This window comes from Argiope bruennichi, chromosome X2 (genome assembly GCF_947563725.1).
Source record: "Argiope bruennichi chromosome X2, qqArgBrue1.1, whole genome shotgun sequence".
Classification (NCBI taxonomy): Eukaryota; Metazoa; Arthropoda; class Arachnida; order Araneae; family Araneidae; genus Argiope; species Argiope bruennichi.
Window position 1 is genome coordinate 100,515,131 of NC_079163.1, and position 27,162 is coordinate 100,542,292.

Sequence of the window (27,162 nt, forward strand, 5' to 3'; positions counted from 1 at the left end):
TTGTTTATGTGAATTACTACGCATGATACGTTATTTGCGTGAATACTAACGTGAATATTCGATAACGTTTGTACGCTGTTTACAAAGTACCATGTTTACAACTCAGACGATAGAGACTTTCTTTTACTTATTATTTTAAAATAAGGAGCAGCTGTGAATATTCAATGTATAGGGTGGTTATAATTAAACTTCCCCTATAAACAGCATCATACAACGCAAACGGGTGAACGGATTGCAACGAAATTTGGTATATAGATTAGTCACAAGATGCGCTCATGAAATTTTGAGAAAAAAAAAAATTTTAGTTCCAAAATGTCCACTAGAGGGTGCCTTTTCCGGAAAAACATTAACACAATAAACGACCAAAGCGGAATACAGAAACAATATTAATATTTATTGACTAGTTTCTGATCATCTTGTCATCGAACCACATTAAGTAAAGGAAAAAATAATAGTACGCTGTTTGAGAAAAACAGTTCAGTTTTCAGAAACAAGAACAGATTAGGACGAAATTGCACAAGAGGAGCAGTTGTTAATCATGTCCAGGATGATGTAGGGAAAGATGCTCCATGTGACCACTCTCACTCACCAGCAAAATTTCAAGTCGATGGACAGTGTGTTCAACAGCAGATCGTAACTGATCAATTGTGATGCTTCGCACATGAAGCGTTATGGAGTTCTTTAAGTCATTGAATGTTGCAACAAGATGCCATCGTCATTATAGCCGGAGACATCGACATAAAACATGACAACGACAGCAAACGTTTCTTATCCTAACCTGTTTTGTATAAAGCTTCCTCTTCTTCGCAATCATGCAAATCTCGAAAATTTTCCTAAAATTGACAGCTTTTCCCGGTTTTACATTTTATAACACAAAATTCTTGTTCTGGATTGTTAATATTGTTTCTGTATTCCGTTTTGGACGTTTATTGAGTTAAATTTAATGTTTTTACGTAAAAAGCGTCCTCTGGTGGGCATTTTAGAACTTTTTTTTTTTTTCGAAATTAATTGAGCGCATCTTGTGTATAGTCTATATACCAAATTTCGCTGCAATCTGCATCTGCTCATCCATTTGCATTGTAGGATGATGTTTATAGGGAAGTTTAATTATAACCACCCTGTATAACCGGATTTTCTACCCTATTTTGCCTGTTTAACAAATCTTCATATATCACCTCATTTGGATATAGAATGCGATCCTTATTACAAGGCTCAAAACCGGAAAAAGTGGAAATTTTACCAAGTGAAAACGGAAATATTAAAGTATTTAATTTTTTTAGAAATCTGTCAAAATTATCAACATCCAACTTAGTTTATTTTTAATTACTTACCATCGACAGCAGTATTTTACCTTTGAATCGGTTTTTACGGATGGATCCAAAACAGGAAATTATGTTGGTTCTGCCTCAATTTTTAATAGTTTTATAGTAACTAAAATGTTGCATGATTATTGTTCGGTATTTACATCCAAAATTTATGCCATTCTAATAGTGTTGCAAGATTATATATATATATATATATATATATATATATATATATATATATAAAAGAATGGATTATATATACGGATTCGAGAATCTACCGAAGAACTTCGGAATATAATAAAACAAGGTCATCCATTAGTTTTTCACCGTTTAAATTTCATTTTTTATTTTAAAGATAAAAAATTTAGTATAAATTTTAGTTAGGTCCCAAGACACGTCGGCAAAGCAGAAAATGAAGGAGCATATAAAGCAGCTGTAGGAATGAGAAACTGCTTCATTCTTTCAAACGACGTCCATTAAAAGATAAAATTTAACATCCAAAAGAAATAGCAGATAGTTTGTGATGATTCATAATGAACTACATTTTATACACCCATCAGATGCAGGTTTCCAACAAATCAATTTTAATCGTAAAACGACTGTAAAATTGACAAGACTAAGGATTGGTCACACATATTTACCATCTCTCTATATATATATATCTATATTATTAATATTTTATACCTATTAAAAGCCGAACCACCACCTATGTCATGTAACCGAATAGTTTTATCTGTTAGACACATTTTGAATGAATATATCATTTTTAGCAAATTAAGAAAGAAATACTTTAACAATGTTCATCCAGATCCCTCAGACTTTTTAAGAGATATTCCGAATAGATTATTTTACTTGCGAAATTGGTTTTAATGCTCATATTTAATTTAATATTGGTTTCTTATTCCTCATATCGTGTTTTCCATGATTGTTCTTCGTATTTTATGCTTAATATTCATGCCATGATAAATTTAATACTTATTTTCTGACGCAGAATAGTCAGATCTGACTTTTGCGAAATAAAAATCATATCAATCAAACAAATATATAGAAAATTTCTTTAAAAAAAACAATTATAACAGTTTTAGAATAAACTTTTTATATTGTAATAGATATTAAATTAATTTTGTTGATTCATATAACATTAGTTAAAATATAATTATTTGAAGCAATTTACTTATAGTTCTCGAAAAATCGAACAGCAAGAGTAAATGCTGTACATGATAAAATGTAATGGGGGGGGGTGATAGGACAGCTGAAATCAAAAATGTTTTAAGCAAGATGCATTGTAATTCGTCCAAAAATTCATAATAGAAAAAGTAATGCTCTGGGAAAAAAAATTTCGGTTTGCCCGAATATAATCAGAGAGACATTGGATTTCTTTTATCCAAGTATTAAAAAAACTGATCCCAAAAGTAACCAACCATCACACATCATGTCGAAATGTTGTATGCAAATCAGGTAAATACTGACAGCGAAATAAATCACAATAACATGACACTGTTCCTTTATTTTAAAATAAAAGAGTTTCAACATGACCATCATCACAAAGTATGAGGTAAGTGAGGAGCGTATACAGGACATACAAGACTTTAAGTATATCCACAACCAAAAATCTGTCAGGATCAAGTCTGGTGATCGAGAGGGCCACTTCAACTTACAACCTTGACTTATCCATCCGTCTTCGATGAGAATGTCCAATAAGAATCTCCTGGCATCACGTGCATGAAGGTGACGACAAATAGCGCATGTTTTCCCTGCAATGCAAGTACATTTTGGTCACGCAAAAATGTAACATACCCTTCTGTAGTGACTGCATACGTTTTTCAGCCAGATACAAGCTCTTCAAAAAAGAAAGGCCCAGAATGAAATATGCAATGAAACCACACCAAATAGCCACATAGGAGAATACAGTGACTCACGTGAATCTGACTTGCCCAGATATTATTGGTTTACATATTGACTTCACCATGCAGTGAAAAGTCAGCTTCATAAGTCCATATGATGTTCAATAACCATTCTAGGTCACGTCCCATTTGTACCAGCGCCTATGTTGCAAAGCATGTTCTTTCATTTGTATCTGTCAGTATATAATGGCGAAGTACCTGTACTTTATACAGTTACAGATCCAAGATTCCGTGCAGAATACGTAGAAGCGATGATTCAGAATCACAGTTATTCTACCAGCTTCACGAGCACGAGTACTTCCCAAATAAATCTCGGATATCCTTTTTTTATATACTTTTTATGCCTCTTTTTGTAAATTTATTTTTCTTTCGTATAAATAAAAATGTTACATGAGCAGTTTTTACAACTATTCATGCAACATTCATACTTTACAATAAAAAAAAAATTATAGGGTTTGAAATTTACTTTACAATTTCTTTATTAATTATACGAACAATTTCTACGCAGTAGCTTTCTTACCCGTCTCTTCTTTGACATAAAGTTTCAGATACATTGCTAGTTTCGTATAAAGAATTTGGCATTCAGCCAACATGGTGATCGCTTCTCGGCCTTTTAGCGGCCAAAGCATAGTTTGGCCAATATGTAGATTCAACACCATCGAAATTCTTTTTTTTCTCCCTCCCTCAGAATTTTGTGCATATATATTCATATATTGTCCTTCCGTTAGACACAATACCTTAATGCATGAATGCAGGAAAATTATTTTATTCGTCTTTTGAACATTCGTCATAACAATTTGAATTTATCTAATAGAATACTCACTTGCATTCTTGTTAAGATTAAGTACAGTAGTTTTAATAGTTATGTTATCAAAACCTCATAATATTTATTCTATGATGTGATAATTATATTATATCTACGAGCGACCATATAAAGATTGAAAAAAATTGGATTCAACTAAGGGTTAAAGAAAAAATTGTAATTTTACATGCACATTATTTATCTATCTAACCTCTAATCTTATATGATAAAAAATTAAATTTGTATAGTTAAAAAAGTGTAGAGTTGGAAAAAAATAAGATGCTGCCAACCTATAAAGTAATCTTTACCTAAGAAAGTAATCTTTGCATAAAAAATTTAAATGAATCATTACAGAAATTGATTTTTTTTTAAAATTAATATCACTTACATTAAAAAAATATTGGATAGATTACCTTATTCTGCTTGAAAATAAATAGATGTAAATGCAAGGGTTTACTAAATTCACCCATGTGCAATATTGTATTAATTTAACAGAAAAGATGTGAAAAAATTTTAAACACCTCCATAAAATACTTTACAATGAAGGAACTCTATTTTTTCCAATGCTAAATGAAACTGTCTAACAAAATATAAAGAATCGTATATTAATAAAAATATGCTATATTATTTTTCAGTTTGACAATAGCATGAAAAGTGATATTGTATTCATTATAAATGACTTATAAAAAATTATTTTTTTAAAAATATAAATAAAACTTATTTCAGACTGAATGATAATTTTCAAACATAATAAAGATTTTTAAAGATAAGACCCAAGAATATATTACAATGCACAGCTTCTTTCCACATAGTATTCTTCAAATTCTTTATCTAGATAGTAAATATCAATGCAGATGTCTAGCAGGCATTCAACATCAGTCGATTAAAGTGATAAGGAGCGACTTATTATAATGTTTAAAGAAGTTGCAGACGAAGAAATTGCACGATCTATGGGAGGGAAAAAAAACTTGTTTTCCTTCGAAAGTTGTTTTGGGGCTCTCATCAATCGACATCTATAAAGAGATGATAAAATCATTCGTGAATATGTTAAACAGAGAGCAATTCAACTATATTCTCGAGCTCGAGAAAGAGAAAATCAGAAAGGATCTCTCTTTTATACACAAAGAAATTTTGGTATCATTTCTGAAAGTTTGTCCTCCTCTTACGTAATAAAAATACTTTCATTGGTCCATTGTTCAAATGAATTACAACTGAATTTAAGACGAAATGAAAATTTGTTCAACTAAGTTCTTTAGGGGGAGGGGGGTTGGAAAGGGTCAACATAACAATACAGATAGTCAACAGAGCAATCTTGATTCTGTTTTGCGGTTGCGTCTACACATCTCTCGATTGTGAGCCTTTTTTTTTACTAGTGCTTATTGCAAGAACTGATATGTTATACGGATCAACTTGTGGCAGTACTTTTATAGCTGTGTTCAACGTCAGACGTTTCACAACGCGTGGTGGCCGGTAAAGAATTGTATGAAGTTCTTCATAATTGGTTTTGAAAGCATTTTTGCACATGGCAATACCATTAGTTGTTATACCGCTTGATTTTAATATATTTGAACTCTAAACTCAACTTTTGAAATGTTAGCTACAAATGAAAATTTTATTTTGTGGTATCAAAGTTTATATTGCTATCAAGAATTTAAATTAAATAGCTATAGAATAATAAGCTATAAGAATAAAAGTTTAAGAGCAAAATAGCAATAAATTCGCGATAAAAACTTTAAAAGTATAAAATTCTAAGTTCATTACAAATTCATAATATCAAATTTAATAATACAAGAAAATGGATGACAGCAGTTACAGAGAAAAACATGAATTTATTCTTTGAAAATGAGAATCACATTCATTGTTTTGATTATGAAAAATCAAGTGAAAGCCAAGCAATTTTATTTTCAAATTTTAAAACAAATTTATAACTTAAGCACTGCTTCTAACTTTCATATGTCTCCAATGATCATTTAGGCCTAATCTGCAATAGAAAAATACCTAGTTAGTACAAACTAAATAAATAAAAATTCATAACTTAAACCTTAAACGGCATAAATATAGAAAGCTACAAGCCTGAAAATATGAAAGCTACTTGAAGCAAAATTCAACGATTCGTAAATTCACTCTTTTTTTGTAATTAAGTGCCAAATTTTTTCTCAACAATGCCATATATGTGCATAAACATATAAGTAGAAATTAGAAAGAATGTTTTATTTGACAAATAAATGAAAAACAAGAACTTACAAGTTACACAAGAAGAGTTAACCAGAATTTTCATTTTCACATTTGACAGTAGCATCTAAATAAAAAAATTGCGTATATAGTGCATGAATATTTTAAAAACATTCCACGTATTTCATTTAGTATTTTTAAATTACAAATACATATATTACGTACTTATATGATGAGCATTACCATATAGTACTACTTTCAAAGAATAACTACGAATGCTCATACATATGTAATGGCGTCCAGCAAGCATTTATATGAAAAATATTCACAAATTTTTGTACTGAACTATCACATGAATATTTAGGTTAAAGAAATCATCAGAATATATTAAAACAAAATATTATTATGATCAGTTTGTCAACCAAATAAAATTGTATTTTTTTTCTAACATTCTTGAAATATTTTATTAAAAGAGAATGTATGAAAGTAAAATGCAAATTCTTTAACTATGAGATAATGATGCACGTCTTATCAGTCAATGGTCAAAACAAATCAATATTCAACAGCAAACAAAAAGAATTTTTGCATGTACCAGATGCTGTATATAGCAAAATTTTTGGGGAAATAAGCATGAAAAATTAAGAGAAGCAAAAATAAAATTATTAGGGCACAGAGATTTCAAAAATAATGTTGCTGTTGATGTCTGAGATCTAAGGCGCAAGAATAAGAGTGAAATAATTTCCCACAACTGTTAGATATTATTCAGAACATACTAAAAATTTTTAAAAAGCCAGAAAAATTTATCCATTTAAACCATAATACAAAATGCCTGCATTAAGCCAAATAACAAAGTCATCTCAACTCAAAATTCTAAAAATATTAAAATTTCAATAGCAAAAGAATTCATTATATATCTATAAAATACAAAAATCAGCAACTCAAATATTGCCATTCAGATAACGTTTTCAAATGAAAAAGAGCTCTGATATAAATTAATAAAAAATATTGCACAAAGATAATAATACACATATCAGTTTGATAATCCAATATACAATTTTCCAAAAAAGAAAAATGCACACTAATAAGTTTTGCTTATTCATTCTTCGTGTCTAGCACTTTCAATGCAGTTAATATGTTGTACAATTAAACTGACATTTAAAAAAAATTAATGAATCACATAAAAGCCTATCCACAAATATAATTTCTTTCCCAAAGTCATTCATTTGTTTCACAAAGGGGTTGACCAAATTATCATATGCTAGTTAGTGAAATATAATTCTAGAAAACAAAATGAAATACGCTTTACATAAAATTTTAAACAGTAACTCTTAAGTTTCAATTAATATTTTTACAACCATTAAAATGCCCTCAAATAAAAAAAAATAACCTGCATACAGAAGTATTACTATTTAAAATCTATGTGATGACCTAAAATAAAGGAAAATCTTTTCCAAACTTTTACCTGCAGAATCTTGCTTATTCTCTTTCTCGTCAACTTTTTCACTACCTTGGATATCTTCCATTTCCAAAATGATAGCTTTCAAAGCTGTTAGAACTTTGGAACCAAAATTAGAAACTGTTAATTATTCTGACATTCGAATACAAATGCATAGTGAAATAACTTCAAAAATAGCAAATTAAAAAAAACTGAGTTCACAATGAATCATGTGACACAAAACTGGGGCATGAAGTGTTTATTGAACCATTTTTCTTTGAGTATTTATTAGGAAATTTTGTGATACTCTAATATTTATTAGCAAATTAGTTAAAAAAATAATCTTGATAAAAAAAAGATGCTTGATGACAACTTAAAAATTAATTTCTAACTACTTATTATTTATTTATACTTTATTTCTTCATTTTTTTTCAATGCTAAAAAGTACTTGGCAAAATATTTCGCACAAAAATGGGAAAGAATGAGCCTAATCTACTAAATGAATTTAAATATTTAAATCTGTCTAGCGGATATACAAAGAAAAAAAAGTTAAAATGACATATCCAATCCAATTTCTTACTTTTTACTAATTTTTTAAGCTTAAAATTTTCGCTTTAAAAATGCGATTCAAAACTTTGAAATTATAATTTCAAAAGGTAAGCGTAAAAGATAAATTTTGTAGCATAAAAGGAGAAAATTAGTAATTTATACAAAGCTTCCAGATTTATAATTGAAAGAAATTGAGACAGATTTATTTTTTTCAGCTCTTGCATGTTTGTTACAAATAAACTGGTTAAGCGACAGTTAATTCAAAAGCATAAACTATGTTTCTACATTCATTTTCAATAGAAATGTTCTAATCATTATAACGAAAGCTTTGATTCTGTTTATTTGAATTAGTTGTAAGAATACTGTTTCACTCCTTAAATTACAATATTCCATTAGAAAACGGTTTGCTTTACTTTTATTTCATGAGTTTGAACATCACGATTTGCATTTGTTAAATTTTATATATACTTCAATATTTGTGCACCATAAACTCTAAAACCCAAAAGAATTTATTCTTAGATTCAGAACTTCTAAATCTTTTATTTAAAAAAAAAAATATCAAATGCAATGCTAAAAATGTTAAAAATACAGTCAAAAACATCCCGTGATTTTTTTTTTTTTAACTTTCATGTTATTGAGCTGATTTTTATGAAATTTTGACCCTATTTAGAATTTTTGCATTCCTTTATTTTTAAAACAAAAATAATCTTTCATTTAGAATAATACTTGCAGAACTCATTGGAAAATGGTTTTCAATACATTATATATTTTCTTATGACAAAACGAAGAACTTTAACCGCCTAGAAATGAATTTGAACTTCTCATATGTATTAGGAATTTTTTTCAAATTTACAGCTACAATTTTGAATTAAATGCGCTCTAAATCAAGAGATATTTGGAAAGAAAATCGAAAATGTTTCTGGGAGCACCAAAAAAAATTCTTTGAGCTAATTAAAATCCTTGAATAAATTAGAAACTGAAGAAATTATATTAAAAATGTTATATTTTTCCATGGAACAAAATCATATTTTTTTTCCTCTGAAATTTGAACAAATTATAAATTTAATTATGTCAATAAGATTCTAATTTTTTTTACAAAGATAATCATCAAAATTTGCCAACTCAAAACAATATTTAATAAAAATAGGTAAAATCACATTAATTACAGAAAATAAACAATAACTAATAATATAAAATCTTCATCATTACATATATGATTAAAGTATAGTAGTATATGTAGTAATTCAATTTATTTGCACCTTTAAAATCAACTATTTTTTTTAAGTTGCAGTATTTTCAAAAATGAACCCAATTTTCTACTAAAATACTTATGAATCGAGAAGATCTTTAAGAATCTAAAAAAAATGTAAAGAAATTTTAGATTAAAATATAAAAAATGCAGCTTTCACTGTCTGGAGATAAAACTGTGTTAACTGGAAGTATCACTAGCTCTATGAAATTGATGATATTATAAAAAGTAAACAGGCATTCCCTTTCAGAGTTAATGAAAATGAAAATTGTGCACACAGTGACACTGATCTGTTAACATTGAGACAATGATTGATAAACTCCACCGCTTTGTGCAAAACAAATCGATAATAATAATGATGTGAAAATAAATTTAAAAATCATCATAAAGTTGTTCAGTAATCTTTTACCGAGTTAGTTGAAACAGTGAAAGTTGGAATAAAAAGAAGAATGGAATTATCATAAGTGCAATCTTTACTATAAAACACTTCTGCGCTTTAATATCAAATTTTGTGTATATGTGTTTATCTGATGTTTAAAACCTCTTTCACTCCCAATGATTTAAACCTCCTTTGCATCTGGAGTCTGTCATTAGTGGAAGGAATTTTCTAAAAAACAAAAACTCTTTTTTACGGCTCTTTCTGCACACTTCTGAAAATTTCAGTGATGGCCTTAGTGACAAAATCATAAATCAGATTTCATTCAGTGCAAAACAAAGCATAAAATCTAAATTCATCTCTTTGCAAATTTCACAAGTATAGAGGACTGAAAGACACATTTAAAAGAAAAGTGACATACATACATATAATTAAATGCAATACATTGAAAAGGGCTTTATTATTATTTATTTTGCAATAAAGCAAAGGATACAAGAAAAATATTATACTCTAAAGAAGCAATGGAATAATCAACAGACGAATAAGAGCAATTAGATTTAAATAAAGAGAGACAAAAAACCTTTTCACCTGATCAAATCCGACAAATCAAATTACACCAAATCAAAATCTATTCAAACATAGAAAATCTTGATAACAATAAATTAGTGATAAAAGCAATTATTTCCAAATAGATATATAAATTTTTTTTTAAAAATCACTTACAATTAATTTTACGTATCAGCAGTTTTGCTGGAACTATAAACAGATACCTAATACAATTTATATTTTAAAACATACAATATATTAATACAGAAGTATCCATAGAAGTATGTGCATTTTTGGTTCAATTAAATGTGAAATCATTGGAATCATTTGGAAAGTGATAAAATCTAATAGATTTTTTTAAATGACATGATAATTTAACTATCATTTGCAGATTAATATTATTATTATTTATGTAAGTGTTAAGTAAAAAACATTGCACAACATTTCACAAATAAAATACACATCTTAATTGAAGATGATAATTGATACACATCTTAATTCTATTTAATTTGTGCAAATGAATAACTAGTTATTCAAAAATATATATTAAAAGAAATATGTTCATACTCATGCAGAAAGTTCAGCCTAGACCGATGTAGATAAAGTACTCTGCGTTTTAATATTCAGGCTGAAAAACAATAAAAGTAACATAACAAACAAAGGAATAAAGAAAAATTTGAATTTTCTATAAATAAGTCTTTTATAGAAAAAAATTTTGATTGTAAAACAAAAATTTAGGGAATGTTTCTAATTTTTGAAATGTAAACATAAAAATAATTTGTTTTAAATTCTTAAAGTTGGAATAAGAAATCAAATAAAAAGTCTGGTGTTCACATAAATAAATGCAATTTTAAAAATATGTTGAATTGCACAAAGTCTAGGCCAGTCATTAAAAATACATATAATTGAAAACTTCTTTTAAAATGTGACATTTAAAAATAATAGCAAATTATTAAATACAAACTCTATAGCTTTTTCATCAAATAGAGAAACCCATTATAGGACATAAAAATTCACTACATTCATAACGAAACTATATAGACGTATTAAAATCACTACCTTAATTTCTGTTAGATTTATGTGCATTATATATCATAATAATTAAATATCAGATATTTATGATACAAATTTGGAGACATTGAATCAGGCATTTCTTTATAATATTTAGAAAAATATAAATGTTTTTTTTTTTAATAATAAACAATTGAACTTTTTGCCACAAAGACAGGGCATATACATAATAACATATCAAGCAGTATAAAATCACTATTTTATTGGTAACCATTATTAAAATTATGGTTTTTACCTTTATCTTTTCCATATTGTTCTAGCGCACGCTGAGCTGTTCTTTCCAGAGAATTATCCATACGTTTATTCATATCATCCAATTCTGTACACTTATGTGGACATGCTGTTTTCTGTTGTTTAGTTGAATGCAAGTGGCGAGAATCTTGTTTTTTCTTTAAAAACATCTAAATATAAAGTGACATTAATTAAAGAAGAATATAAGACAGCATAAAAGAATATAAGAAGAACACTGAATTATTTCAAAAATTACTATTTCTAACAAAGAACTATAATCACAGTGTTTTAATCTTTTTAATCATAGTGGTTTATTGAAATTTTCATTTGGAACAATATACAAACAATAAAAAAAATTATATTCAGTAACATAACTTTTTTCTAAATAAAAGAAATTTCTTTCAAAATATCTGAAAGATTTAGTTCAGAGTGGACAAATTCCATAAAATAAAACAAATCAATCTTTCATCAAAAATGAAGAAAAATATTCTCTCTTAACAAAGAATACAGCAAAATTATTAAATATACATAATCAAAAATTTGAATTGTTACACTTCAAAAATGTCAAAGTTTTAACATCAAAGAATTAAATGATATTCCAAATAGCTGGGAAAATAATCATCCACTTCAAGATAATTGTTTCCTCATCTATATAGTTTATGGATACGAAACATCAAATGACTGAAGTAATCTTGGTACATAAGATTATAAAAAAAACATAAATTATCCTGAATATTTTGCACAAACTGTCAAGTATGACCACAGCATTTCACAATTAAAGAAAAAATTTAAAAAATAAATAAATTTTGAAAATAATACCCCGTTAAAACTTAATAATTGTTTAAAAAAAGATTTCTTCATAAAATATAATCTAGATCAACAAAATACAGATTTAATATTAGAAAATGCTAAAAGACTTTTCATTTTGTAGTTAAAATCGTAGTACATACATTCATTTTTTTTCTCATAAAAATTCAAGTTTACCATGATTAAAAAAAACAATATCAAAACAAAATTGTGTTATTTATAAAAGTACAGAAAATAATTTGAATGACTAAATTGAAATTTTCAGACTTTCTATAAAGAGCTGTTTTATATACAACTTCCTTAGATGCATTTATAATGAATCATTTGGACTTCATTATAAAAAGAAAACTCCACTTTAATCTGGAAAAATATTTTTGTTACCTGCAATTCTTTATAGTCACACATTATAATTAATTTCTCATGAAATATGTCTTCAGTATATAAAAGTTTTACATTATACCATCTGCATCCCTGTTTTTGAGCTAAAAGGTTTAAATGTTTTTCTAATAATTTTATTTTTAAAAGGAAAAAAACAAATGATTAAATATAAAATGAAACATACAAACACAAAATATGTATAACTAAATAAATAGCAAAAAAATCTATTCAATTATAATAAATGGTAGAAAATTAAAAATGAATGACAGATAATAAGTAAAATGGGAGAATATTGTGTTGCTGGATTTGCAAATTTGTTAAAAAATATTCCTGTTCCACGATTTAGACCAATCCTCTACAAGAAGATTGGTCTCATCACACATAATGTAAAAGTGTTATAGAAATCTGTTTCAAATATACTTAAAAAAAAAAAAAAAAAAAAAAAAAAAAAAGTCTTACTTTACAAACTGAATAGATGAAAAATAATATAACAACAAGTGTATAGACAGGAATCACAAGGTTCACAGCACTTGTTCCTTTGGACTGTGGTTTCGCAGCATATTTTATAGATGGGTGGAATAAAACCTAAAAAGAATACATAAGCTAAAACTTTTATTTAATATTTAATACATCTAGATAATATTTTGGCATGTTAACGATAATAAAATTATTCTTTAAAACAAAACAATACAGAGTACATGATATTTCTAATAATTAAAATTCTGTTGATAATGAGTAAATTTTAGTTAATTAGAGATTTAATCTCACAAAACATAAATTTTAATTATATATTAATATTTTTCAAAATATACAATATGATAAATATTTTTATGAATTTTGCAACCTTCAGATTTTTTAAAAACATACATATTAGGTTGAAAACAGCAACAGTTGTTCTTTCTTTGATACTTGTTTAAAATTGAAAGGATAAAAGTTAAGAAGTTGGATATCAAATAATACATATATATATATATATATATTAGAAAATGAACATATGTGTTGAATATCAGTTTTTATTCCAAGATCTAATGAATATGTAATCTCCATAGACAGAAAACTTTATATTGCAATGGAATGAACCTAAATTTTAGTGAAATTAAAAACTAAGCATGATTCGACACCAAATGAACAAAAAATTAAAGGTTCAGTGAAATACTGTGATATAATAAATAGTTGGTCAAGCATCAAAATCAATCAGAAAGTTTAAGCTATGAATGACATAAAATCTACTTTAAAATTGGTTTAAAACATTTATGATTCTTGGTATCACTTAAAACACAAGAATTAATCAAATACATTACAAAAAAAGAAGAAACCTTTTTAAATATTTAACAAATTAAAATAAAATACATTTCAAATTTTAAGGGGAAATTTGCCTCTAACTTATGAAAATTAAATTCACCTTGCTATAAATAAAATGAAACAATAATAATATTAAATGGTTTCTTAAATATTCATGCAACTATTGAATAAATGTGTGAATAAAATGGAAGTATGCAATTTAAATCAATAATTGGAAAATGAACATCAGTGTTAAATATCAGTTTTTATTCCAAGTTCAAATGAATATGTAATATACATAGAGAGAAAACTTTATATTGCAATGGAATAAAGCTGAATTTTAGAAAAATTAAAAACCTAACATGATTTGACATAAATGGGCAATAAATGAAATGTTCTGTGAGATAGCGATATAAAGTAAGTTATCCTTGATATGTGGTATCAAGCCAAATGTATCAATGAAACAAGCTTATTGTGCAAATAAATAAATATTCCAAATACTTAGTAAATCGAAATTAAACAGATTTTTAAAAGTTCATGTGAAATAGTTGGCCAAAAGGCAAAATCAATCAGACACTTTAAGCTATTAATGATATAAAGTCTACTATAAAATTAGTTTTAAACATATTTGATTCTTGCTATCTTTTAAAAATAAAATAATCAAATCCATTAAAAAAAGAGAGAAGAAACTCATAAAATATTTAACAAAACAAAAAAAAAATAAAACAATTTTGTAATTTTCAAAGAAATTTTGACACCAAAATATAAAAATCAATTTCATCATGCTATAAACAAAAAGAAATGATAATAATTTGCAAATAATAGTCATACAATTATTAAACAAATGTGTGAATAAAATGAAAGCGTGCAGTTTAAAACAATAATTGGAAAATGAATATGTGTGTTGAACATTAGTTTTTATTCCTAGTTAAAATGAATATGTAATTGACACAAAGAGAAAACTTCATATTGCAATGAAATAAAGCTGAATTTTGGTGAAATTAAAAACTAAACATGATTTGACACCAAATGGAAGACAAAAGGCTCAGTGGGAATGTTCATATAATAATAAAGTAAATTATACTTGATATGTGGTAACAAGCAAAATGTAAAAAAATCTTGATGAAAACCCTGTTTATACCAAAAATACAAAGATATCAATGTTCTGGTAATAATGCAAGTTATTCAATTGAAACAAAATGAAAATTTCCAGCAAATTATTTGATTAAACAAATGTTACACAAAATAAAAAATATAAAATTTTATTTCAAAGCGCTTGTTATTTCAAAAAGTGCTTGAATAATTGTACATATTACTGATATTTTGGCATGTACAGCAAAAAATATATGTCCTTACTCAAGAGATGCAGCAAAAAAGAATTGGAAATCTCATGGAATAAACATTTATGAATAATGCATATTACTTTCAAAGAAAAAAAAAATCACCTTATGTGCATCCTTAGTAGCCGGCTTATCCAACGGTCTAGCTTCACCCATTGCTTCTTTCATTTGAGGATGTATCATATCATAAAAATCCAATTTTCGTATTTCATCAATGCTTTCTGAAAGATAATGAAGTGGGCACTATCATAAAATATTTGAAAAACATAAAAGTAGAAAAAATTATTGCAACAAAATGAATTCGAGATTGAGGTAGCCGGTCACTACCCAACAGGCACATTTCCATCACAAGTCAATACCAGATATATTAAAATGGACAAAATTTCAAATTTTGATTTTAAAAAAAGAAAAGAAAAGAATGAAAGAGGAAAATACAAAAGAATCATAAAAAAAGTAAGAAGGAAGAATGATTATATATGTATCCAAAGTTAAATAAAATCCTAAAAACAATCAAATATTACAAACCAGATCATGTGATAATTACAAGTCAAACTATCAAATCTGTCTTTCTGATCTATAAGTAGAAAATGGAGAAAATACAAAGAAATCAAAGATTCTGAATTTTATTAAAATTTGACTTTTTAAAAAGTAAATTATTTACTATGTTTTTGCTTTTTATATTCAAACTCCTATTACAGTTTATTAATAATTCGATCTGTTATATATATATATATATATATATATATTCAAAGGTAATACAATATTCATGCAATGAATTATGAATTTCAATACTCATATTAATACAATGAAAGTATACATGCCTGTCCGTATGTCACAAAAGAAAACAATACGATTTAAAATAAAGTTATCACTCAATATCATTAATTTTCTGAGCATTAACAAATAAACACAGCACAAAATTAGAGTATTTATATCGTATTGGAAAATTAACAGCAGCGAAATTCTATTTAAAAATCAAGAAATGCTATAATATCTGGACTTTAAGTAATAGCACTATAAACTTGCCTTCCTCACTAGCAGATGGTAAAATTATTGATGAAATCATCGGATAAAAAATTTTTGGCCACAATATCGCGAAACACGCAACAACTACGGCTAAAACTGTCAAACTTCTCCTCGATGATGGCTCCATCGTTGCCGCCATTCCTTCCCTTTCACTAGTGGGATTGTTTGTTTGAGATATTTGGTATCTAATAAGCCTTTTTAAGATGCGTGCTATGCACCTGTTAATCTCAAATTGGCTAAGACAATATATTCATGAATTTTATTTGTTTCAGATTTGTGCCCTGCACAAGGTGCTAAATTCAAACGAAAGAGAAACTACATTACAGCAGACGAAAAACCAGGTATTGCCATTCTGAAAATTATAAAGTTTCATATTAATTTCATTTAGTCACTCTAGCGACATTATAGTTGCTTATTTTGGGATTAATTCATTTAGAAATATTAGCAACATCATTGTCTATTTACGTTACTTGATTTTGTTATATTAACGTCTCGTTTTGATAAGCACAGAAGTTATTACAACATACCTCATAATTTCGGTTCATCAGATCTGAAGCGTGATACCTAATTAAGTGTATGAAGAAAACAATTTAAACACTTACAATAGAAATTAATATGCAATTTGTAAAAAATTAGTCAAAGCAGTATCTCTCAAAATCAAATTTGATAATCTATTAAAACACACACACACACAACAATCACAACACAATGAGTTTTTTTTTTTTTTTTTTTTTTTTTTATCGATATAATGAATTTGAATATCGGGGATAATATTAAGGTCCACTAATTTTAGTCCATTAATTTGCATTATTTGATGATTGATTATTAAATTAGACAATTAACGGATACGCGTTTTATTACTTTTATGGATAAATATCAGATGAGAGTTTAATAAGTTCGGCCTCATACAAAAGTAGAGCTGATGAGAACTGCAACCTTTTGCCACAGTAGCGAGAATTCCACATTTTTTTTTCTTTTATTTAAAAATTTAAAAAAAAGCACTTTGAAAAATTCTGCGGATGTTATTCTATTTTTTTTTTTTTTTTTTTTTTCCCTTTCGATTAGCCTAGCAGTTTTCCATGAGAAGAAATCTTAATATATTTTTAATGGAATTACCATATCAAGCCTGAGATTTTATCTTCAAAATTATTTGTTGGTTCTTTAAATATTGTTAATGATTTATTATTTCTTTTAATATAATTGATAATCATTTACATTTATAATTATCATTAAATGCCAGTTCCTACTATAAGAAATTTCTATTATCATTACCAAATAAAGACAATTTAAGATTTCGTTTTTGGAATGATCTGTAGATGGCAGCACAATGTGTAGAACCCTCAATAGAAGCAGTTTTAAAAATTCAAAATTAGGCGGGTGGCAACCGGAACCATTATTTTAGAAATATTGTATTTTCTTGTTACTGGAAATGAGAATTAAAATACATAATTTCTTTTATGCTAAAAATATCTAGAAGAAGCTATAATCAAAAAATTCGCACTTCAAACAACATATCTTGATACATGAGAATACATTTGATTATCTCTATTTGGTAATATAATAAAAGTAATTATTAACATTTCATACAACCAGAAGTGTAGCGATTGTAAATGGTGTAATGGATATAGTATTTTTGAGGCCCTCTCCTTTATATTTGCTGACTTACAGAATTCACCAGAAAATTGCAGATGTTCTTACGTATTTTTTTTATTTACACATTTACAAAAAATGCATTTATACACTTTTTTTAAAATATAAATATTACTATGTATTAATCCAATGCTCCGAAATTTGTCTTCTATGAGAAATTGGATAAACCTATCTAAATATATATGATATATAAGAAAAATAATTAAAATAATCTTTAAATTCAATATCACTAATTAAACATACTTTGATATTTAACTGCTAAAAACTTTTCTATTTGATGTTAATAAATTAAAGAAATTTAATAAATAATTTTAAATTAATCATAATAAATTTTAAAAAAGAATTAAGTGATTAATGGTAATTTTAAAGATATTGTAATGTAAATGTAACACAGATTATTACAGAATTTCGGGTTATACTGGACAAATTATGTTAAATTATTAGGATTTTATTAAACAAGAATTTTTCTAGTCTTAACGGTGGAAAATTCTTTAAGAACTTCATTCAAATTAATTTTATCGAAAGTGCTGTTTTGATACTAAGAAATGCTAGATCACTTAAGTCATCCTGTCCCTCTGTTGCCAGTAAAAACGATAAAATTAATTAGTTTGCTGAACGAGTCTTCTTAACTAGCAATCGACACTGAAATTGTATGTTGTATCGGAAATGCAGTTCTCACGTTTGGGGAAACATCCCTACTATTTGAAATTATAAATCTTAAAACATCTTTAGCAATTTCTGGACGAAGTTTTCTTTTTCTTTCTTTTTTTTTTTTTATGCAGCAACATTTTACATCACATATTTTTTTTATACAGCTCTAGTCTATTAAAACCTGTGTTGTGAAATTTGGTTAGATTTTTGCAACTGATTTGTACCGCACATAATCGTAAAAAATTGAAATCCACTTAAATTTTAAAAGTTAGAAAAAATGTATAGGAATTTAATTGTGCTTTTTATAGTTAGTCAATTATACTTTTCCAGACTCTGAAGCACTAAATTAAGCTTTATAACTAATGCCTGAAAAATTGAATCTTCTTATTATACTAAAGTTGAGTCTTAAGTTAAAGTAACTAATTCAAAATTGGTTTCTAATATTTTCTTAAAATATTATTAGTGCTACTTAAAATTCCAGATAACATTATAAAAAGATAGAAAGGAGGATTCCACCCCCAACTCCCCAAAAAGGCTTTCATGCCCATTACTGGCAGCATTATTTTTTTCTTCAGATATTATCAATCTCATATTCGAAAAGCTTTATGATTGCACATAAAAATACATATACAGAATTAATGATGATAATGATAATAAAATTATAAAGATAACACATTCAGAATTAGTATTTACAATAAATAATACGGACAAAAATAAAAGCATAACAAATAGAGATTGTCCCTTAATTTAAAAATTGTTTTACAAATTTATAAATGTAGAATGATTGTAGAACATGAAATGTAGTACAAATTTTTAAATGTAGAGGAATGGATAAGATAATCTTCATTGTTTGAATCAGAAATTTTGGTTCCTGTTATTATTTTATTTTTGTTTGACAAGTTTTAAATCGAAATTCTTACTGAAAAATTTTATTATGCTTTAAAAAATGTTTATTCAAAAATAAACTTTTCTATATTATTTTAAGATTCTGTTTTCCTGAAGCTAAATATACAATCATGAAGCTCACTCCAGTAACAAAGTAAATTTTTCCAAAAATCTCGTTTAAAACGAATATATCCAGCCCATAATGCAGAATAAATTTACTAACATCTTTGCACATTTGAATAACTTTAAGAATGCATTCTATAAGCATATAAAAGTTCTACTGCTTTACTGAAAACTAATTGCAGATAGAAAAAAAAAAAAAAAAAACATTTTTTAAGTGTGACAGAAATTATTTAGGACTTTTATTATTATTTTCACATTAATCGGATTCGAGGAAAACATTAACTTTTTTAACATTAAAATCTACTTGAGATTTTTACCTTTCTGTATTTACAAGACTTTCAACGTTCTCCCTCATTTTATTATGATTATGTGCTTGATTTAAAATAGCTCTATTTGGCTTTCTTTTGTATAGTAGAAATAGTGAGCACTACAAAATAGCAAAATGCAACAAAGTCAATATAAAATAAATAAATAATAGTTAGTTCGCACCGCTTTCTCTATGAAATCTTTTTACAGAATACCAAATGAGTAGTATTTTTTTTCTATGACGCTGTGCTGATTAAAAACTAGAATGCCACTTTTTTTTTCACCTATTTTCTACAAACCTCAGAAACAACAAGAATACAGCCAATAAGGTTTGGAGTCATTCTATACAATAGAATATATCTACATAATCCTCATAAAACACTACTGCTACTGCTGAGTAAGGCCTTTCCACTCCCTTTTCCACTTCGATGTAACCATCAAGTATTACCTCTTCCCTACCCCAAACAAGCCTTAGAAAAGCGTGAATAAGCTCTCTAGTTCACAAGTGTAATTTCGGTTCTCAAATTACGTAACGGTGCCCTTTTTTTTTTTTTTTTTTTTTTTTTAAGCTTTAGGGATTTTTCAATTTTCTTTATTTCGATTGTTAGTTTGACGAAGCAGTACTCCTCTACCGTCAGTTTCAAGGCAATAAAATCAGTTTTAAATCTGCAAGAGTAGTCTCCCGATTCTACTGCCTGTGGGAAACCGGTATTAAAGTGAAGGAACCTTTTCACTAAGAATAGTAGATAGATGTCCAAAAGACATAATTCTCAGGATGACTGTTTTTTTTTTTTTTTTTTTTTTTTTTTTTTTTTTGTATTTGCAAGCAAGATACCACAAATCAATGATAATACAATAGTCTGTTTCGGCCCTTGCAATGTCTACAGGAAATGTATTATATAAACTGATTACAGACGGCTTCTTGCAATTTATGTATACGAAGAAACCGGTCACTTTCGTTCCACTGTAAAAAATGTCTTCTAAACTCAGCTCGAGATAGCTTCAGACGAACATTATAAGAATGGAATTCTTTGTTTCTTTAGATTACTGATCAGGAGAACTAATGGAACTCGATATTAAAAAAGCAACATTCACAAATTGTAGGCCAGCTGAATAAGGTTTCGATGGCTTTCTTAAAGATTGCTGTCACCAGCTGTACTTATCCCCTCAACAATCGTCGTATAACTGTAATTGTGACATTTTTGCACAGCATGTAGTAACATTTCTTGGAGCCATGGTATTGATTATGTTTTCATGGACCATAAGCACGATTTTACAGAGCCAATATTTAAAACACTGATTCATATGAAATGGTCACCACAAATATTAGATTAAAATACCATTAAATATGAACGAGCATACTGGCGAGATATTTATATTCATTCTTTTATTCTCCTCGAAACCTTTCTGAACTGAATACATTTTTTTTTATGCGTAGACACTGATACTCCAAAATGTCAGGGATGAAATTTTTCTTGGCATGAATGGATTCAGTTGAGCGCGTGTTGCCAGCACAGGTAACTGGATTCCGAATTGAGCTTTTTGCTATCAACGATACAATTTTTGTGTTATCCTGTATTATTCAATTATTTACAAACTATTTTCTTTGTATATTTCTACACTCGGGACTCTTATTTTATCCGATTATTTTCAAAAGTTTCACTAATTTCCATAAATCGTAACTAAATATTCACTTATTTCAATAAACGTTAATGTTAATAAATTTCATTAAATTTCATGTTATCTGCTTTCTTTATTTTGTTGCTTTTTGGCCATTCGTGTAGGTATTACAAAGTAAAACCGATTCCTGCTTACAGCATATATTTTCAAATCGCTTTTTCAACAATGTTTTATATTTCTAAACTCATTCCCGCATGGCCTCTGGCTAGGTCGGTGTATTGCTTGCAATATATTTTTAAATTCAAAGCCATTGTTAATTTTACTTTTATATATATTTATGTAAGGTACTGGCTTCTTTTATATGCAATTATTTAAATGCTAGTACTTTTTTTCAACAAAATATTTTTTTAATTGATTCTTATTTAATTTTACGTTTGAAGATATCAATTAAATCATTGTTTTCAGAGCAAATTTTCTATGATTTTGATAGACATTTTGAACAAGCATATTTCTTCTTATTATTTAAACAAGACTTTCACCGCTTTCATTATAGTGATAAGACTTCTTCCGATTCTTTATCCATTTTTACTGATATTTTCAGCATCATTAGCATATTCATAAAATTATCACAGAATGGATATTAAAATAACCTAGGCATAGTGAAATCCATCAGAGAACAGAAACGCTTTTATTTATTTCATCAAAGATAGTTTTATATTTTATTTTTTAAAGTTTTCACGAAAATTATTCCTTAGAAAACAGATAGAATGTATTCGATACGACTTTACTTACTTTGATCGAAAATTGTATGATATTTTTTGCGAGTCTACTTTAAATGCCTTACCGATTAGAAGTTGCATGCATTTCAAAATAATTTTTTCATATTCCACAGGAAAAAAAATATGATTATAACGTTGAAATTTCAGACAGCAAAAATATTTCGATGAGACCAAATCGAAATATGAGGTAAGGTATACGGATTTATTTTAAACTAGATTCATTAAAAATAGCATAAAGATTTGTATTAATTTTTGAATAAAAAAATGAAAGATTTTATTTTATATTTACCTTTAAAGGGATATATCAGTCATCTTTATACAAAAATTACCTGTCTGGATCCTAATTTCTTATTTAATACCATTTTAAATATGCAGTGGTCAATATTATATATAATATTTATTCAAGAATTTTATTTAAACAGGTGATGCATACTATAAAAGAGAAATTTTTCTTTAAATATACAGAATAATAACTGCAGTTGTGTAATATATATATGAAAAACTCTCAATACCGGATATCACAAAATAAAAATAGGAAGTCTCTAAATATTAGTAAATTTTTAAGTACGGTTTGCATAAACAATTTAAAAAAATTTCTAAATAATAGAAGTTTAAACCTGGATATTCACGATCAGCCCACGAAACGTTAATGAAATAATGAAATCGATCATCAATGTGAAAACCTATCAGAATTGGGATGTAGAAAGTTGGATATTCAACTTGTACTAATTTTCATCAAACCATTTCCATCTTGTCATTTCATATGGACGGTTATGTAAATGCGAGAGGAAAGGGAAAGACTTGAAATACATGGAGGGAGGTTGCGGTTTACTGCAACAAGGCGTTCACTGAAAGAGTTGGAACGAAACAGGCGTAGAGTGCTAGTGAATGATCTGTCTAAAATGGATGGTATAAAAATGGAATGGTGCGTAGAGCACTTCGCCAGAATCACATGGAGTGAGTGTAAATGATTGGCTTAAGAGATAAACAGTTCGCAAATTTTTGATAGAAGATTCGTGCTTCTTTCTACAATTCATTACAAGTCAAGAAAATATAAGTATATGAAATTTCTTTGTAAGAATTTTTTTATAATTTCATTTTTGCTGTAATAAAATTTTACTGTATTCGTTGTTCTACATCTTCCAATATTTTTATATAGAATTTATCATTTGTTACACCGTTCGATATGTTTTCAGTATGAACAATTATAACGTTAAAAATTTGGTCAATTGATGATTTGATGGAAAATTGTAGTGAAATTTGACTGTGTTTTTTGCTCTATAATTTACAATTTTTTTTTCTTATATACCATTTATTATTAGTTACATTGTTACAAATGCTCTCAACACGAATATTTGTATGGTTGAAAATGGTGTCAATTTATACTTATGTGATACACCACGACAATTTATTTTCAGCATTCATTGCTCATCTTAAAGGAGGGTATCCCAACAGAGCGTGCAATTTAGTGTCAGGTGACACACGAAATTACGTTTGTCGTGTGTCTATGACGTTACTTGAATTGATTATATATTATGTATCTAAAAATATTACAAATGAAAGCAAGAAAGAAAGCTAGAAATGCTTACCTTTCATATGAAGAATAGCTTTAGTAGATGAATATTCTTGTTATATACTACTTTTATTTTCAATCATATATTAATTTTTTTTTTTCACATTCATTATTTGGTTTTTTAGATCCAGAGTTATAGCGGAACTTGAATAATTAAACTAATTCCAATTTCAATGTCACCAATTTGTTTTGGAAAAAAATCAAGAAAAAGGGGGAAATAATGAATAATTTTAATTTCGATAATTCTCGCAATTAAATTGTCTATTTCTTTAGTATAAGCATTAGAGAAGAAAATTTCTTTCTTTATTATTTGATACGATATTTAACATCAAGTAACTGGAGCCATTTCGTGACCAAATACGATTAATCAATGTCTTAAAAAAGAAAATAATTGACAAATGGTCGTATTGATTTACTATTATATAACAGCTATTGTTTTTCTAATACAATCACTTCTTTTATCATCTGAGATTGGGTTATGACACTTGTGTTCACACCAATCATCATTAACGTTAATGAGCTATACGGTAGATCAATACATTTTTTGGTTATATGTGTATATAGGTCGCGTTTCACTCTTTAGCCAGTGGGTTGAAGGGATTATTTATTGCGATAACCCTGTTTAGAAAAGCATTTGTATCGTCAGCTGCATTGCATCAAAGCAATGGTAGTTAATGTTACTGGAAATAAAAATGAGATAACAATACTATAATCTATCTGTTTTTGTTTTTTTTAATCTATTAAAATCTATTCTTTCTATTCGTGTAATCAGCATTTTTTTTCTATCTATTAAAATCCATTTTTTTCTATTCGCGTAATCTGTATTTTTTTCTATGCAATAAAATCATTTTTTTCTATCTATTAAAATCTTTTTTTTTTTTCCTATTCGTGTAATAATCTATTTTTCATATTCGCTTACTGTAAAGAAAATTTCGTATTAATCTATAGTGGAAGAAACTTCATTTATTATCTAATTTCTTTTTCGTTGAATGAGTTGTTTAAAATTTCATTTTAAGTTAATGAATCATTGAAGCACATTAAAAAATGGTCTCATTATTTACCATAATTATTTGTATTATAGTTTTACAATGATCCAAAAATCCATCCTGGAGCCATAGCGGTTATAATAAAGAATGATTTCTCTGCTCCCCTGTTGGAATAGCAAATAATACAAATCTGATTAATTTTAGAGAAGTCAAGATCTAAATCTGTGTTTACAATGCTTGGTGGGCAGATATTTAATTATTCTAGGAACTACAAATTAAAGGAGTAGTAATTCTCTAGAACTATAATGATGCAAACCATAAATTTTCTTTAATAATTCATCAATTTTACTATCGTTACTAAATTTTAACACGCAATATGCAGTTCGACTAAAAATCGCTGGGCTTCCGAATTTTTTTACAAATTTATATCGTGATTTCGTTAAAATTATGGTAATGAAGTCAAATATGCGATAATGAAGATGTAACTGACAAATTTAATTGCATACTTTTTTTACGCTGAGCTGTGGCGTCATATCTGCGACTAAATATGCAGATAATTCAAAATTTAATCGCTGTGGTGTACTTTATGCATATTATGTGAATATTGATTGATTTTAAAAAAAGTATATATGTTGAAAATTTTTAGAGAAATTAATTGTAGAAAATATGTTGATTGGAAAATTCATATTTGAATAACTGAATTCACATGGAGATTCAATTTATGAACTCCTAGGGGAGAAAAAATCATTGAAATAATCCTACTCGGATGAGCTAAAGAAAAAGCTAATAATGGATGACATCTCTTTATTTGTACTTTTCACCTAAAAATTATGTGCTGCAGAATATTCTATATTCATACGAGTTCCAGTACAAATGTTCAAACATTTGGTGATACGTTTTGCGTTTGTCCAAATACTGTTCCTCTTAAAATCAGGCATTGGTCCTTTGCCACACACAAGATGCATTTCCATCACCTTAGCATTTATAAACTGTACGCATTTGTTCTCTGTACGCAATTACAATTTTAAATGTGTAATATTGAAAATTAGTCACAGAGCTACTGAGCAACGTCATCTGTTCCACCCGTTTACAGTTTTATGTCACATTTTCTAATCTTGGCTTTGTTTTTGTGTTTTATGCCTATCCTAACAGTTTGTTGATTGAATTTTAAATCACCTTGCACTTGAATATATATATATATATATATAATTTATATATATATTCATGGTTTGTAATATAGAAGGTAAATAATATTGAACTGTTGCTGATATTTGAAAGATTTATCTAAAAATGAGGATGCTATTGAAAAATCAAAAAGCAAAAATTAACATTCATGAGTGCTTAATATAAATCAATTTTTTATTAAACTCATTTTCTAATAACATTTTTAACCATAAACGAATTTTTATCGCAGGTTTCAAATGAGATATTTTAATGCATTTAATTTACTTCTGATAATAAAAATAAACAATGTACTTAAAATTACTTTTTGACAAAATCAGTAACACTGATTACGACGATTAAATCATCACTGTTTGAATTGAATTTCAATGCATTAAGAAAATAACAATGTATTTTAATTTTTATAGATAATGAAGTTAATGATATACGCCCACAGATTTAATTATGAAAATTCGTTGGACGGCTAATTTGTTTCTAAAAAATATGAAACAATGTATCATTTTAATTAATCATTTTAATGTATCATGAAACAATGTATCATTTCAATTAAACATGAATTCAATTTTAGATTACCAGAATAGCATATTACTTAGCTAATTAAAAATAAATATTTAAATTAATTATTTCTCATCCCTGAATAATAAATTAATTGCTGCAGAATCTTTATGTGTGTGTGGGTGTGTGTTTAATTGTCAGTATTCGCTAATTTTACACAAATGGTGAAATTAAAAATGTCTCAATCTTGTGTTAACATTGTACTTGTATGTAGATGTCAGTAATCATGCATGGTATGGAGGAGGTGGAAAACCTGGAGCAATGAAAGTAGGTCAAATGGTACGCAATTAAAAAAGTTTGCGAAACGCTGACCAAAATCATTTATATGCATAAAAGAAATCGCATATATAATTCCGAAATATAAACTGTCATATGCTCATA

The 27,162-nt window shown here is 27.2% G+C and overlaps 1 protein-coding gene across 3 annotated transcripts; it reads right to left on the bottom strand.

Moving 5' to 3' along the window:
* Positions 1 to 2,977: 2,977 nt before the first annotated feature.
* LOC129960357 (resistance to inhibitors of cholinesterase protein 3-like) lies at positions 2,978 to 16,807 on the bottom strand. Of its 3 annotated transcripts, none has more exons than XM_056073754.1 (7): positions 16,472 to 16,807; positions 15,551 to 15,666; positions 13,284 to 13,409; positions 11,644 to 11,809; positions 7,645 to 7,737; positions 6,255 to 6,309; positions 2,978 to 3,058 (listed from the first exon to the last, which is right to left on the bottom strand). In XM_056073754.1, exons 1-6 carry the CDS (start codon positions 16,608 to 16,610, stop codon positions 6,272 to 6,274), a joined length of 678 nt encoding a protein of 225 aa, XP_055929729.1. In that variant the 5' UTR covers positions 16,611 to 16,807; the 3' UTR covers positions 2,978 to 3,058; positions 6,255 to 6,271. The 3 variants fall into 3 exon arrangements, 2 of the variants coding, with proteins under 2 accessions (XP_055929729.1, XP_055929728.1); XM_056073753.1 differs by lacking the exon at positions 2,978 to 3,058 and adding an exon at positions 5,867 to 5,991; XR_008783581.1 differs by lacking the exon at positions 2,978 to 3,058 and adding an exon at positions 10,905 to 10,965 and having other exon boundaries at positions 6,272 to 6,309.
* Between the last annotated feature and the right edge of the window lie 10,355 nt (positions 16,808 to 27,162).

Coding starts and splice junctions, on each gene's coding strand:
- LOC129960357 (XM_056073754.1), bottom strand. CDS start 16,610: ATGGCGGCAACGATGGAGCCATCATCGAGGAGAAGTTTGACAGTTTTA. Junction 15,667..16,471: donor ACCATCTGCTAGTGAGGAAG/GCAAGTTTATAG, acceptor ATTATCTTTCAG/AAAGCATTGATGAAATACGA. Junction 7,738..11,643: donor ACAATATGGAAAAGATAAAG/GTAAAAACCATA, acceptor TTGGTTCCAAAG/TTCTAACAGCTTTGAAAGCT.